This window comes from Panthera leo, chromosome C1 (genome assembly GCF_018350215.1).
Source record: "Panthera leo isolate Ple1 chromosome C1, P.leo_Ple1_pat1.1, whole genome shotgun sequence".
NCBI lineage: Eukaryota > Metazoa > Chordata > Mammalia > Carnivora > Felidae > Panthera > Panthera leo.
This window is the reverse complement of record NC_056686.1, coordinates 212152020-212168714: the sequence shown is the minus strand read 5'-3', so window position 1 is coordinate 212168714 and position 16695 is coordinate 212152020. Positions and strand designations below refer to the sequence as shown.

General features: G+C 44.0%; 1 protein-coding gene across 10 annotated transcripts in view; it reads right to left on the bottom strand.

Annotated features, from left to right (window-relative positions):
• ARMC9 (armadillo repeat containing 9) overlaps positions 1 to 16695 on the bottom strand; it is a 150180-nt gene that overhangs the window by 62263 nt on the left and 71222 nt on the right. For all 10 annotated transcript variants that reach the window (XR_006205754.1, XM_042950474.1, XM_042950480.1 and 7 more), the window contains 2 exons: positions 14586 to 14676; positions 10921 to 10976 (listed from right to left, as the gene is read on the bottom strand). Coding sequence is in view for 9 of the 10 variants with exons in the window: in XM_042950474.1 (XP_042806408.1) it covers positions 10921 to 10976; positions 14586 to 14676 (147 nt within the window). In the remaining variant the exon portion in view is untranslated. The remainder of the gene's footprint in view (positions 1 to 10920; positions 10977 to 14585; positions 14677 to 16695) is intronic.

Genomic DNA, 16695 nt, shown 5'->3' with positions numbered 1-16695 from the left:
ATCCACTCCTCCACAAAAGCAAGGAAAACACTGGCAAAAACTGTCCAAACCAAAATTTTCAGAACTCTGGAAATTAACCAATGGCTTATGACCATCTGAGGAGTGCTTATTCAAGAAAAAAAAAAAAAAGGGCTAATTGTCAGTAAGAATAGCAAATGTTGTGGCATTCCTCTCTCTCCCCAGCTCCTTGAAAACCCCCAGCCCTGCAATCAAAGTGAAAACCAGCAACCAAGCGGTCACTGGAAGGAGCAGGTGCCCAAAAGCCCCGTTCCAAGAGAACCATCATTATCTGACCTGTCAGACAAGTCCTTGGGAACACCTCCCAGGGCTTATCTTTATTTGATCTGAGAGCCTGTTCAGTGTCAACAGCCTTGTCTCAAGGGCTCGTTGAAAACACACTCATAAATGGCCAATGGGCCAAAGAAGAAATCACAAGGAAAAGTAGAAAATATTTCGAGGTAAGTGGAAATGGAAACAGAACTTTCCAAAACTTATGGGATATAGCAAAATCAGTACTCTGAGGGAAATTTATAGTGGGAACACACACACACACACACACACACACACACACACACACACATACACACACACACAAATGTATATACATATACACTTTACATTGGTTGAGGGTGTGACAGACATCCCATGCTAGGTGATGGACCTCTGTCAGATGTCTGTCTCTCTCTCTCTCTCTCTCTCTCTCTCTCTCTCTCTCTCTCGGTTTTAATTTAAATTCTAGTCAGTGAATATACAGTGTAATATTAGTTTCAGGTGTACAATATAGTGATTCAACACTTCCATTCAACACTTCACCTGGTGCTCATCACAAGTGCCCTCCTAAATTCCCATCAGCTATTTCACCCATCCCCCACCCTTCCCTTCTAGTACCGTTAGTTTGTTCTCTATACCGGAGTCTGTTTTGTTTTGTTTTGTTTTGTTTTTAGTTTTTTAAGATTTTACTTTATTTTTTAAAAATATTTTATTTGTAAGTAATCTATACACCCAATATGGGGCTTAAACTCACAACCCTAAGATCAAGAGTCACATGCTCTACCAACTGAGCCAGCCAGGTGACCCAAGTCTGTTTCTTGGTTTGCCTCTCTCTCCTTTCCCCCTTTGCTTGTTTGTTTCTTGAATTCTCTGACTTATTTCGCTTAGCATAATACTCTCTAGCTCCATCCATGTCATTGCAAATGGCAAGATATCACTTTTTTTATAAGTTTTTTTAAGTTTATTTATTTTTGAGAGACAGAGAAAGTGAGAGGGGGAGGGGCAAAGAGAGAATCTCAAGCAGGCTCCACACTATCAGCATGGAACCCAACATGGGGCTCGAACCCACAAACCGTGAGATCAGGACCTGAGCCAAAACCAAGAGTCAGATGCTTAACCAACGGGGCCACCCAGACACCCCAAGATTTCACTCTTTTTATGGCTGTATAATATTCCTGTGTGTGTGTGTGTGTGTGTGTGTGTGTGTGTGTGTGTGTGTTCCACATCTTCTTTATCCATTCATCCATTGATGGACACTTGGGCTGCTTCCATAGTTTGGCTATAGTAAATAACGCTGCAATAAACATAAACAGGGGTACATGTATTCCTCTGAATGAGTGTTTTTGTATTCTTTGGGTAAATACCCAGTACTGTGATTGCTGGATTGTAGGGTAGTTCTATTTTTAATTTTTTTTTTTTTTTAATTTTTTTTTAACATTTATTTATTTTTGAGACAGAGAGAGACAGAGCATGAACGGGGGAGGGTCAGAAAGAGGGAGACACAGAATCTGAAACAGGCTTCAGGCTCTGAGCTGTCAGCACAGAGCCCGACGTGGGGCTTGAACTCACGGACCGCGAGATCATGACCCGAGCCGAAGTCGGCCGCTCAACCGACTGAGCCACCCAGGCGCCCCTATTTTTAATTTTTTGAGGGAACTCCATACTATTTTCCACCAACAGGGCAAATCCACCATATCCTTGCAGACTATAGTGATATATATTTAATGTATGCATTTAATGCCTACATTAGAAAAAAGGCTTTCAAATCAGTAACCTAAGTTTACACCTTAAAGAAACAGAAACAGAAAAGCAGAAGGAAGGGAATAATAAAGATTAGAGCAGAGATAAGTGAAATAGAGAACAGAAAAACAATAGAGAAAATCAATAAAATGAAAAGTTGGTTTTGGAAAGATCAACAGAATTGATGAATCTTTAGCTAGATTGACTGTCTTAGTCAGCTCGGGCTGCTGTAGTAAAATACCACAGACCAGGGGGCTTAACCAACAGAAATGTATTTCTCACAGTTCTGGAGGCTGGGAAGTCCAAGGCCAAGACGTGTGGGCTGTTTCACTTCCTGATGAGAGCTCTCTGGATGCAGACAGCCACCTTCTCTGTGCCCTCCCCCATGGTGGTGAGAGTATCTTGTACTGTCTCTTTTCTTAAGGGTACTAATCCCACCAGATCAGGGCCCCACCCCTATGACTTCCTTTAATCTTAATTACTTCCTTAGACACCCTGTCTCCAAATACACACACACGGGGGGGGGGGGGGGGGGGGGGGGGTGTCAGGGCTTCAACATATGAATGTGAGAGGGCACAATTCAGTCCATAGCACTGTCCAAGAAAAAGAGATAAGACTCAAGTTACTAAAATCAGGAATGAAAGGTGGGACACTACTGACCTTATAGAAGGAAAGATCATAAGGCAATACTACAAAAAACTGCACACAAATCAACACATTAGATGTCTTGGATAGAATGGACAAATTCTCAGAAAGACACAAATCATAGAAACTGGCTCAAGAAGAAAGCAAAACTCTGAACAGATAGACCTATAACAAGTAAAGAGATCAAACCAGAAATTTAAAAAAAAATAAATAAAAACTTCCTGTAAAGAAAAACGCAGGTCCATAAGGCTGCACTGGCGAAGGCCAACAAACATTTACAGAAGAATTAACAACATCAACTCTTCACAAACTCTCCCAAAAACAGAAGGGGGAACATATTCCAGCTCACCCTGGTACGAAACCAGAAAAAGAGGTGTATATAATTGTTGATCACTATGTTATACACCTGAAACTAATATAATCTTGTATGTCAACCAGACTTGAAGTGAAAATTTTTGAAAAACTAGAAAAAGACATCATAAGAGAAGTCAAACTACACTGTGATATCTATTATAAATATACATACAAAAATCTTCAACAAAATACCAGCAAACCAAATCCAGTAACATATAAAAGGGATTACAAATAATAAAAGGGATTTATTTATAATTTGTAAATTATAAATTTATATATAAATTTATATAATTTATATATAATTTTATATTATAATATAATTTATATATATATAAAATATATATAAAATATAGATAATTTATAAATAAATTTATATATAAATAAATTATAAATTTATTTGTAATTTATAATTACAAATTATAAAAGGGATTTGTAATCCCTTTTATATGTTATTGGGTGGTTATTGGGTGGTTTAACATACATCAATCAATGTAATACACTATGAACAGAATGAAGGGAAAAAATTTCACATGATCATCTTCATTAATGTGGAAAAAGCATTCAGCAAAATCCAATACTTAACAAACTCTGAAAAGAAGGGAAGTTCAACCTGATAATGAGCCTTTATAAGGAACCCACAGCCAACATCACAACGGACAGTAAAAGACAGAAATCTTTCCCCCTAAGATCAGGAAAATGACAAACATGTCCAGCTAGCCACTTCTATTCAATGTTGTACTGGAAGTTGTAGCCAGGGCAATTTAGGCAAGAAAAGAATATAAAAGACATCTAAACTAGAGAGGAAAAATTATCTATATTTACAGAGGATATGGCATTGTGTACAGAAAATCCTAAGGAACCCATCACAAAACAAAACAAAGAAACAAAAACTCTTACAGCTAATAAACGAGTTCAGTAAGGTTTCAGGACACAAGATCAATACACTAAAAACAATTGTATTTCTATACACTAGCAATGAATGATCAGAAAGTAAGATTAACAGAATGCAAAAGAGACTAGCAGATTTTAACAGAATAAAAAAGATTTGTTGGTATGGTGTTTGACTTTACATTGCAACTAACCTTTTTTTGTTTTGCTTTTAATGTTTTGTTTTGTTTTGTTTATTTAAGGAGAGAGAACATGAGTGGGGGGTCGGGGGGGGGGGAGAGAGAGAGAGAGAGAGAGAGAGAGAGAGAGAATCTTAAGCAGGCTCCGCACTCAGTGTGGAACCCAATGCAGGCCTCAATGCCACAACCTTGGGATCATGACCTGAGCCAAAATCAAGAGTTGGACGCTTGGGACACCTGGGTGGTTCAGTTGGTTAAGCATCTGAGTCTTGATTTTTGCTCAGGTCAGCCCTGCTTCTGGCTCTGTGCTGATGGCACAGAACCTGCTTGGGATTCTCTCTCTCTCTCTCTCTCTTTCTCAAAAGAAATAAACTTAAAAAGAATAAAAACAAAAAGTAATAAACACATTCTATCAGTTTTAAATTCTTCCTAATTTAGCAAATATTGATAGGCAAAATACACATAAACAAAAGCTCTTTGGAATCTTCAATAATTTTTAGGAGTGAAAAAATGTCCTGAAACCAAAAATCTGAGAAGTTACTTCAAACCTTACATAAATATGATATGTATTTTTCTATGTATGTGTAAGAATTGGGGCACCTGGCTGGCTCAGTCGGAGGAACATGCCATTCTTGATCTCAGGGTCAAGAGCTCGAGCCCCACGTTGGAGGTCAAGTTAGTTTACTTAAAAAACAAAACAAGGGCACCTGAGTGGCTCAGTCAGTTAAGCGCCTATCCAGCTCTTGATTTCAGCTCAGGTCATGATCTTGTGGTTTGTGAGATTGAGCCTCATGCTCTGTGTGGAGACTTCTTGGGATATTCTCTCTCCCCTTCTCTCTGCCCCTCCCCCATGTGTGCACATGCTCTCTTGCTCACTCTTAAAAATATATATATTTAATAATTAAAATTTAAATGAAAAAAATAAAGTCTGAAGAGAAAATCTAGGAGACTAATGTAAAATTTATGGTTCAGGGGACCTTAATTGGGACAGAAACACAGAAGGTGTAAAAGAAAAGTCAATATATGTATCTTCTTAAAAATTTTAAGAGTTGTGGCAAATTTATAAAAATAAGTCAATGAATAAAAGATGTATCTTTGAATGTTGTGCACTGAAGGTGAAAAAGGGGCAATATCTGTAACATACTGAGAATTCAAATGAAGTGACACGGAAAGACAAACAATGTTAAAAATGAGGAAAGGACACGAATAGGAAATTACAGCATGGCAAACCCAAATATCCAATAAAAGAAACATAAAAGACGCTCACACTATACAATGGGGATGCAAATTAAGATAACAACGAGATAGCACTTTATCAATAGGAGATTGGCAAAAATAATGATTGCACCTAACGCTGGTGGAGATGGAGGGAAGTCTCTCCTGCTCTGCCAGTGAAATCCGAATTGCTACCGCCTTTTTGAAAAACAATCTGGAGAAGTCTGTTAACAATTAAAAACACACATACACTTCATCCCAGCAACAAAAGCCCACGTAAATAAAAGTACCAGTAAATAAGCATATATTTACAAAGCATATATTTACTGCGGCATTGTTTGACAAAGCAAAGATCCGGAAAACTGTACATCTATGGCATTAAACAGAATCAATTTGCCCTGATGGCTGATCTAGAGGGACTGCCAGGAAATATTAACAAGAGCAAAGACAACACAGTGTATGTGTGTGCTTGCATCTATAATCTATGCCATCTCATTTTGTAAAACCAGTATTGATGAAAACATACGTGGATATGTGTATGTATATGTATAATACTGTATGTGTGTATCTTACAAGAACACTATGAAAGCACAAACACATACTGATGTGGGTCACAGGGGCAGCAAGGGATAAGCTTACGCTGTCTCCCGTGGAAGATGCCTCTCCTGCTTTCCTGACCACATTTTTCTCGTCCTCAATCCATTCCTCTTACCTGTCAACCTAGGCTAGGGAAGTCCTGTCGGGACGGCCATGTTCCAGTACTTTTGCAGCCTTTGGAATTTCTACAGCACTTGTTTCTATCCCATTCATGAACCTATACTTATATATTTATTTTCTATTATTTTTTGTCTACACGTGTTCACACGTCTCACAAGAGACAAAATCGTGTAGCGGTTAACGGCGTGGACTTGCGAGTCAGACCCCCTGGGTTTGATTCCAAGCTCCGTCACTGTGGTTGTGTGAACTCGGTAAGTGCCGTATTTTCTGTTTTCTCATCTGTGAAACGGGCACAACGATGGCACCCATCGCAGGGTTGTTGTGAGGAGATGAGCGAATGCACACACGGTGCCTGAACAGCGCCCGGCACCTGGTGATGCCACAACCGTGAGTGGCGATGATCAGCATCATTATTATCTCACTTATCCAAATCTTACTTGGAGGTATTTTAAGCCCAGATACTCTTTCAGATTTGTTTTGTATCCCTTCCTCATTATTTCCTAGAATGATGTTATGTGAAGGCGCTCAAATATTTGTTGAATAAATAAATGACTCTTAGCCTCGAGAAATCTCTAGAGGAGATTGCTGAGCATAGGACTGTCACTTCCATGGCAACCAGCAAGTCAATGTCCATGCTGATCTCACCTGGCACTTAAGCCTGTTTTAAGAGGGGAGAATATTTGTCTTAAAATCAGTCTTCTCAAATAGCACAAGAAGGCTTTTCTTCTCCACTTATGAGCTAGACACCTCACCTTAAACTGTAATCAGGAAATGAGCCATTTGTGGTGGGAACACTGGAATCAGGGTTCCTGAGCCCTGTGATTTACCATCAGCTTTTTGGGAACATAAGACAAGTGTTTAACATAAAACTAAATTGCACTAGGGGCACCTGGGTGGCTCGGTTGGTTAAGCGACCGACTTTGGGTCAGATCATGATCTCATGGCTAGTGAGTTCCAGCCCCACGTCAGGCCCTGTGCTGACAGCTCGGAGCCTGGAACCTGCTTTGGATTCTGTGTCTCCCTCTCTCTCTCTCTGCCCCTCCTCCGCTCACGCTCTGTCTCTCAAAAATGAATAAATGTTAGAAATAAGACTAAATTGTATTAGATGATACATTTCTTTGAACCACCTGGTGAGGTGCGTTCGCGCCCTTACGAACTGTAGCCGTTACCTGCCTGTTCCTGTGTGTGCGCTGGCCAAGCCCATCTAATGAAGGTTTTATTTCTCTGGAGGTTTAAATGGGTCTGGGGGCTTGTGGGCCAAGAGAGCATCAGAAGCAATTTAGAAAATGATGAAAACACCTGTCCTTCCGAGGCCATCCTTCCTCTCTCCTCCTGCCCTGAATGCTCCACCTCTCCCTCTCAGCTGGATCCTTCCCAGCAGCATTTTAATAAGCTTCGGTGTCTCCCAAATTAGAACCGAACACAACTGCCCTGCTTGCGGGCTCTCGCACTTGCTCTCTCGCTCACAGCCAGGTTCGTGGGAAGAGCCGCATATCTTACCGGCTCCATTCTCTTACTTCCCGCCTGCTCCCCAACTCGGTTTGACTTTTTGCCCCATTAGTCTTCAAGGTGCTCAGCGCCCGCCCTCCGCCCACTGAATCTGGTGCACCCTCTCTCTCACTTCTCACTTCACAGGTGACTCTGCGGCCCTCCCCGCTGACCAGGACCTCGCTGCCTCCCCCCATTTCCTCCTCCTGGTCTCCAGGTAGTTTCCAGTGTCAACAAAGAGGGCGTAACTTGCCACGCCTTTCTGCCGCGCGTACACAGAAGTACATACATCATTCATCAGGCTGTGTGTTTATGTTTGTTTTCTTTCTGAAATTGAATCATAGTGTTCACATCGCTTTGTGATTTCCTTCTCCTATTTGACGTTATACACTAGACAGCCTGTAAGTCAGAAAAAAACATCCCTAACGCTACCTTTACATCTTCTTATTTTGGCATACAAATGTGTGTATATCAGACACAACTTTTAGCACAAGTCATTACATTCTTAGACATTAGATCAGATTGTGCACCTGGGGGGGGGTCTCTTGAGTTTCCTGGGCGGCAGGACCAGCGGCCACAGTTGCAAGTGCACAGATTTTAACTGGATGTAAGGTAAACGGAGCCTAATTCCCCTCGGCTTCCAGCCCCACCCCGATAGAGCCATGTTATCTTTAGAAGCGTTGAGGAGCTCCGTGAAAACACGGGCTCCATTATCTGTGTTTTGGGTTTCAATGGGAAATTAAAAAATTTTTTTACAATGCTAAGCAAGATGCCATTTGACTCAAAGGTCCTGGAAACACTTGTGCTGTCTCCTTCAAAGCTGTCACCTTGGGAGGTAGTAGCCATGTTCCAAAGACAGTGCCACGTGCTCAAATGCTCTGTGGAAATTTTCCTTGGGTCTAAGCACCTATCACTTTCCTTTTTCTTTCGAATTTAAGAAGTAACACCCACTCTCGGTTTACCAGCTGAGTAAAACACAGATAGCTGGGGCCCTCCCCGGGTCGCCCTTGCTAACACTCTGCGGTGTGTTGCAGGGGTGAAGAGACAGCGAAAGTCCAGGACCTGTTGACTGGAGTGCATCGCAGAGCCATGTTCCGGCCCCAAAGGCCAGATCCTTTCCTTACAATTTCCCAACTAAACACCTTCTAGGAGTCTTCTGAAAATTCTAGTTATCACAACAAATATTTTCAAACCCTACCCTCTTAAAATAAAAATCAGGGTAGCCAAAAGTCCAGAAAATTAAAAGATCTCTATAGGGGCGCCTGGCTGGCTCAGTCGGTGGAGCATGTGACTCTTGATCTCGGGTTGTGGATGAGCTCCACTTTGGGTATAGAGATTACTTAAAAATAAAATCTTAAAAAAAAATAAAATAAAAGATCTGTATATTCCTTAATTTTTAGTAGACTGTAATTGCTTCCATAGGGATATTTTCCAAAGTTGAATTCCCACCATTAACAGAACAGTTGAGCCAAATGAATTTTCCCTTGCAATTCAAAGACACAGGGGTTGAGAGCAACAAAACAAAACAAAAAATCCAAAGCAAACAAAAAAATTCCAAAGAGATAACTCAGGAAGAGGACAAATAGTTCCTGAGGAGAACTTCTGGATATAATGACAAAAACTCAATGGAATTAATTAAGATATTAACTCAAAATATAATTTAAAACAATACTGATGGGACAAGGAACAAAGATGGTCTCTTATCACAGTCCTGAGAAGACTGGGTCAGGGAGCTGGGTTCTCTCCTGTGGCTGGCCAACAATAGCCTACAGGACAAGATGCCCGCTTTTGAAAGGCCAGCAAGCTGAGAATGATTTTACATCTTTAAATATTTGAAAGAAAAAAAAAAAGTTTAGTGACCCACAAAAATCAAATGAAATCCAAATTTTAGTGTCCATAAATACAATTTTATGGGAACAGAGCCGCGTTCATCCTTTTATGTATCGCTGATAGCTACTTTGCATCACAACGGCAGATTTGAGTAGTTGAAACAGAGACCACATTACCTCCAAAGCCTAAAATATTTACTTTTCTCTTTACAGAAAAAGCCTGCCAATTCCTGTTCTAAACCAGATTTTACTGCCATCGACTTTGTGTGACCTTAGGCTGGTCTCCTCCCCTCTCTGGATCCACCTTTGCAAAGGAAGGGGCCAGGATCCCCAGCGGAGGTCCAGAACTGCGCTTGTCGGACAAGGCCGAGCGGTCTTCACCCGCTAGTGCCACCTACAGCTCAGGAAGAAAACGGCAGGCGGGAGGCGGCCTGTGGGAAGGACAATCACCGGGCGACCTCAGCACAGCCTTCTTCTCTGGAAGGCTCTTAAATGAAGGCTCTTAAATGAACGCGCTGGAAGATCTCCCCCAGCTGATGCCATCAGTGGACAAAACCCTGACTTTACAGACCTTTTAAGCCGAGAGACCACAACTCCAAGGGGAAACCTCTCCTCCAGCATTCACTTCAGGAGTACTTGCTCCCCACAAAATAGAAGGAATGCAAACCAGGAATTAGTACCGAGAAGTGGAGAGAGTAACGTGTATGGGTTTTCTAGGCCTGGAGGAAGAACGAGGAAAAAGCTGGTCGTCTGAAAAACCCATCTCCCGCCCACGAGTCGCCATTTTCTATCTGCGCTTCATGAGACTCACCGACGTTAGTTCCGAACCTTCTGGTTTTAAAAAACCAGGTAAGCAGATTTTGCAGAGCCGAGGAAACCCATATCGAAACAGCGCAAATAAAAGAGCAAGGTGGTTGGTTCCGCCCGCTCTGAACCCAGCCTCTCAGCCTAGAGAGTCTCACGGCAGCCTCCGGGCCCAACGCTTCCAAACATGAGGAAGACCAGGGCAGGCTCGGGCCCCTTCAAAGCAAGACTCATGTCGCAGAAGTGCTGCCTTTCAACCTCCCATAAGCCCCGAGTGCTGTGGAGCGCGACACCTATGTGTTGTGGCTGCGGAAAACCCACCCCAGGGGCGGCAGGTGTCCTTCAGACACGGCCACCCCCAATCCTCCCGCCTCGAACCCTCCTGTCCCCCAGTCTGGGCCACTCTTGTGATGTGCCCCGAGCAGAACACAGCAGAAGGGATGTTCTGAGACCGCTGAGCCCGGAAGAGGACTGGAAGCTTTCACTTCCTCCCTCTTGGAGCCCAGCCACCAACCGGTGAGGAACCGTAAGCCTGACCGCTGGGCGATCGGAGGCCACGCGGAGGGGCTGGGGAGGGTGGGAGGCCAGCTTGGACGCGGAAAGCAGCCACACGACACCTCAACTGAGACGGGCAGGACCCCCCGCAGCTGAGCTTAGCCAAGCTCCAGCACTGTGAGGAATAATGCTGCAGGGATCAAAACCTCCATTTCTGGACTAACTCTTCGAGGCAAGGAAGAGACTCAATAATTTGGCACGAGTTTTCTAGGTGGTGTCAGGGGCCACCAACTTACTTCATCATCTTCCTCTTCATCATCATCAGATTCAAGAACACCATCCTGTAGCTCCTCTATAAAGAAAAAAATAAATGAATAACTGCAAACACAGTTGGGAGTCTTGGCCAACAAAATCCTTCAGCTGCTGTAGAGGCACGTAAATGCGCTAATGAGAATCGGGTCACCTCGGAACAATTTGGTTTCTGGGGCCATTGCGGCCACAGGTTGCGATCATCCTCAGCAAATTAAATCTCTCCCCCAGTTTGGCCAGAATGCATTGGTAGTGGCGCGAGCAAAGTTAAAAGCCAGCATACAATTTGAGAGGAATTTAGAAAAAAAGAAATTAAACTAGTGTTGCTAGGCATCGAGCTAGATGCTGTACACGTGTTATTTCCTCCGTACAAAGATTTGGTTGACTCTTCTCCCCATTTTATAGCAAACAGCAAAAGGAGGCATACAGAGGATAAGAGATTTGTTTATGTTCACACTCCCGTAAGTGACAGAACTGAGATTCAACTCAAGCCTGTTTTTTAAATCCTGTGATTTTCCCACAGGGGCTGGGGTAGCAGCCGTGGCAGGTAGGGTTCCTGAAGGCTCCCGTGCTTCACTGCTAGATCTTAAGAGTTTATATATAAAGGGGGGATAATAGCAAAATGGAATCTGAGAAAGGACGAGCCTCTGTGTTCTCATCTGTGAAATGGGGATCAGACCACTTACTTCCTAGGGTTGTTGGGTGGGGGGGGGGGGGGGGAACTTCACAGTATACCAAACTAAGCCACCTGGCCCAGGGCCAGGTACGCAGTGGCTGTTAGAGAAGTTTGCTTACTTTCTCCTCCACGAAGCCTTCCCTGACCCCTCACTGGGCAGTTACCCCTCTGTCTGCTGAACACTGAGCATTTTCTCTAGACAGCATTGTTCTGGAGAGTAGTACTAGACAGTGCCATACTGAACAGCAGTCTGATAGTGCTTGCCACTTTGGGATGATCAGTTTACTCATGTACGAATGGCTATGGACTTGTCTGGGCATCTTCCTCACCCATTGTACTGAATTGTGAGTCCCTGAGAACAGAGCACCGGGCTTACTCGTCCCTCTATCCCTAATGCATCTTCCTTAACGATCATTTGTTTCTTGAACAGATGACATGAAAGTAAAGAGAGCCTGAGAGAAGAGGAGAGGAAGTCAAGTAGGAAGTAGGAGGCAAGGAGCCAAAGGCTATTCTTGAAGAGACTGCTCAGCATACTTAGAAAGGGGGCAGATTAAACTTAAACCCCAAAACCATTCATAGAAGGAATATGTAGAAGCCCCAGGACACCCACTGTCCTTGACACAACCCTCATTCTAAAGGGAAGGACTCTCACTGACTTGGCTAGACCAAGGCCTGCAGGACACCAACTTCTGTCCCCACCTCAGGGGGCTTGCACACCTCCACGCCCATCACGGCCCCACCCCTGTCACGGAATGCTGTTTAAGTCAAGAAAACTACCTTGCAGATGGGGAAATTACGCCATTCTGCACTTGAGCTGAAGCTCCCTCACCTAACTTCTGTGCCGTCCCAGTGCACGTAGAGCTCTGCTCCGTGCATTTACCTGCAGGTAAATGCCTATCAAGCAGGTGGCTTTCGAAACGGGGGTGCTGCTGTATTCATCAGCTGTGGACATTTCTTTTTCCAATATGCAAATGCCCCCTCCCACTTTTTAAAAAAGAATCTTAGGCGTTTCGTGAAGCCACAGGCTGGTGCAGCCACAACCCCTCCCCTGAGCCTGTTGGCTCAGACTCATCCTATTCCCCAGAACAATCCAGTCCTGTGAACTTAATTAAGTACCTTATAAATGTCAGTTCCTCCTCTTGGGGGTGACGGGGACATCGGCCCTGCTTCCCGCACTGTCTCCTGGGTTGTGGCACGGCCAGCTGCCCTCACTCCAGTAACTAACAGTGAGTGGTGCTCGCAGCCATCAGTGTCCTTCCTTTCCTGCGGCCCAGCTGGCGATGCTGGCTCTGCCCTGCTCCCGTCCTCTCCTCAGGGACTGGCCAGTACCTGCCAGGCCCCCCCCTTGAGGGCTGGAGTCATAGATGAACCTCCCTGCTGCTGCTGGTGGCGGTCACCTCTGTCTGCCACGTCCCTTAAGCTTCCCAGGGCAGTCCTTCCCCACCTGTGGGGTTAGGTTCCTAAAATACTCTGGAATTTCTGTACTTGGAAACCTTAAAACTTTATAGGAAAAACAGGACTAGAGAACTGAGATGGGCCCGAATGTATGAAAACCCATACGCACGTTTCACATGTTTACTAAAATAGAACAATAAAGCCAATACGCTAAATAGAGATTGTGGCAATGCCATCCGACTTATCTTAAACTAGTAAGCTACTACTAATTCATACTCTACTGTTAATGTCCACTTGAGGATGAAGCCCGAACGGGGTGGAAACTCCAGCTCTCCCCTCTGTGGCTTTCACAGTGATGCTGGTACACCCATTCATTCTGACACCATGCTCACGACACATATCCTAAGGCAGCTGTGTGTGTGTGCCTCGTCCTCCATTCAAACGTTCGATGACTTCCTCATTTTGTTTCAGAGGATCAGACTCCTAAGTAATAGGGTCTCTGGGGACCTGCCACTGTCCCATGGATACAGAATAACTGAAGTGCTTGCTAAAAAAAAGAAATACTTTTGACATTCATTATTGAAACTAGAACTTACTGAGCAAAGCAGGTGTATGTCAAGCCCCTTCTGAATATACCAGAACTCCACCCACGATAACTTCCTGACAAAGCACATCCCTCACGGATCCCTCACATTTCCTCAAGTCGGAAATGTCCGACTTGACTAGCATGGGGTGCTGCTTTGGGGACTTTCAAATCTCCTCAGGTGACTGCCGTGTGCAGCTCAGGCCACGAACCATGAGCCACCTATGGGCTTCCTCCACTGAATGGCTTCAGGCAACTGTTTCTTGGCCTTGGTCAAGCAAGCTCCTTGACTCAGGAGTAGAGATCAGGAGATTCATTTTTTCACCTTGCTCACGTGCTAAGTAGGATCTGTGCACTTGGACTTTGAGTGATGTGGGCTGCTGGGTGCCTCTGGCACGGGTACGAGTCAGGATCAAGATGTCAGGAGTCCACAGAAAGAGCTAGAGCTTCCCCTCCATCCTGGTCCCATCCAAGGCTTCCTGCACCTTCCTTTCCTGCTTACTACGGGATGTCGATTGTCATGGTAACGGAGAAAGCCCGAGAGAACGAGGATCATCTCCTCCATGGCACCAGCGGGCAACATAAGTTTGTTTTGAAAGCGTGAATGCACGCGGGAGAGTGACATTTTCTGTGGTGGTGCCACGGAGGTCGGCATTGTTTTCCTTATCTGGCCCTGGGACCCCCAGAGAAGCCCTGTGAATGGGGGAGAGAACGAGGAGGGGGAGGTCCACATAAAGAGAACGTAAGGGTAGAGCAGGGTTTCTGCAGTTGCTTTTGAATTCTTTTTGTTGACTCTAAGCCTAAAGTGTGGTGAAAGCTCGTTGATCCTGGGACAATCTGGACCGCCTTGTTGGTGGGTTCAGTTGGGTCTCCCCACCTCCCTTAAAGCCCCTGAATGGATTCCAAGATATGACAAGCCTTCCTAAGAAAGCCCGTGTATCCTTCCAGCACACATGAGAGATGCACAGACAGATTATAGCTTCCTGCTTTGAACGGACCTGAATTAAGCTGCTTGATGATGAATTCGATCTGGCGAACCATTTCAGCATTGCCTTCTTTGATGAAGCAGCGGAGGACGTACTCCATTCCCTGGGGCAGTAGACAGAGTAAGAGTTAGTATTTTAGTTGTTTTGTGGGGGAGAACAGCTTTTCCCAATTAAAAAAAAAAAAAACCTTTGGCAGGAGAGAAGGGATATACACAATAAAGATACCTCTGCTCAGTACTAAACATTCTTGTTATTTTTCACAACTCACAGTGAAACTGCTTTCTTCTTGGTTGGCTATCTGACCTAATTATAAAACGTTTGGCAAACAACAACAAAAACCTATTGTACAGAGAACTAGGGGTTGCCAGAGGGAGGTGGGGTGATAGGTGAAATAGGTGAAGGGGATTAAGAGACACAAACTTCCTGTTATAAAGTCAATAAGTCATCACAGAGATAAAAAGTACATCAGGAATACAGTCAATAATGCTGTAATAATGTATGGTGACAGATGGTGACTGTGTTTGTCTTGATGAGCAATGGATGTACATCTGAAACTCAAAGAACACTGTATATCAACTATATTCTCATAAAAAGTGAAAAAAAAACTATTGTAAAATTTAACTGCATAAGTATTCCCTTTAGTTTGGGCAATATGTTGTTTTGGGAGGTAATTTCTGTCCTGTGATTTCTTTACGTTTATACACTTCCTTCTGGATTTTAGAAACAAAATGAAGAGTAAAGCCATATGTTTAGAGAAATAAATGAACAAACAGAACCTCTTTTTAAACAGCTATTGTTCTTCTATCAAAAGAATTATAAAGGCACCATATTGTGTAATATTTACTTTGTTACAAAACATTGACATCAGAACTCTCAATACTAGCTAACAGAATTGCAGGGAAATGTAAGATACCGACTTAACCACAGGTATGTTTCCCCGCCTTCCTCTTTCCTTGAGGGATCTGAATGAGCACGTGTGGCTGGAGCTGATGAGACCTTCTTGCCACAAGAGGAAAGTGTATCCAACAATGACCCCAAAATAGAGGAAGCAGACTCCAGAGGTCCCAGGAGAGAAATGGATCCAGTAACACATGAACCCTGATCAAGGTCTGCCTGATGCTTACGCCTGGACTTTTCAGTTAAATGAGCCAATATTTCCCTCTTTTAATGCAGGCCTGTTTGGAGTCAATGGCTGTAAGTGAATCAAAGAAATGTCAAGGGCGGTTTTGAACATGGTGAATTCCCATCGTGTAGAGAAGAGCATTACCTTCCAGAAGGCTAAGTCTGGATTAGAATCTGAGTTCCCTCATGAATTAACAGTGTGACCTTGATCAAATTACTTAGTTCCTCCCAACCTGTGTCCTCAACTGTAAAATAAGGATGGCAACGCTGGTTAACATGAGATCTTTCAAAGGTAAAGAATGTAATTGGGTGTTGGTTAGGTAGATACATATGTTTGTCCATTGCATTGAACTATATAAATTATACCTAAAAAAACAGCATCCAGTCCCAGTGCTGGTACATAATAGATGCTCAATAAATGGTTAAGGGGAGTCTGGGTGGCTCAGTTGGTTAAGGGTCCAACTCTTGATCTCAGCTCAGGTCTTGATCTCAGGGTTGTGAGTTCAAGCCCTGAGTGGGGTTCCATGCTGGGTATAAAGCCTACTGAAATGGTTAAGATTGTTCCTGCTGTGTTTGGAAGGGATTTGTGGCTCAGAAGAGAGATCTGGTAGCCGAGGCCAAGGGAATAAACAAGGTTCCGGGTGACAGCAGAGTGAGAGGCTTAGGACAGCACCTTTGAGAAAGGAAACGTTTAACAGAGAGGCAGGCAGAGACAGGCAAGCGCACAGAGGAGAGCATGAAGGAGTGGTCTGGAAGGGAGGAACAACTCTGGATAGTCTTTGAGTCAAGGGAAGAGGGTATCAAGCGGGCAGGAGTCTGCTCCAGCCCAGGCCAGACTGTCTGGCTGGGATTTCAATCCTGGGGAAGAGCTTCATGGCCGACAACTGCACCGGCGCCGGGGGCGGGAGGCTTTGGAGCAGGCATCGGCGCAGCCCTATTGATCTGAACCGCTCTCCCGTCCCAGACCTTGGCAGTCTCTTAGAGTTCAAATGGCCTCAGT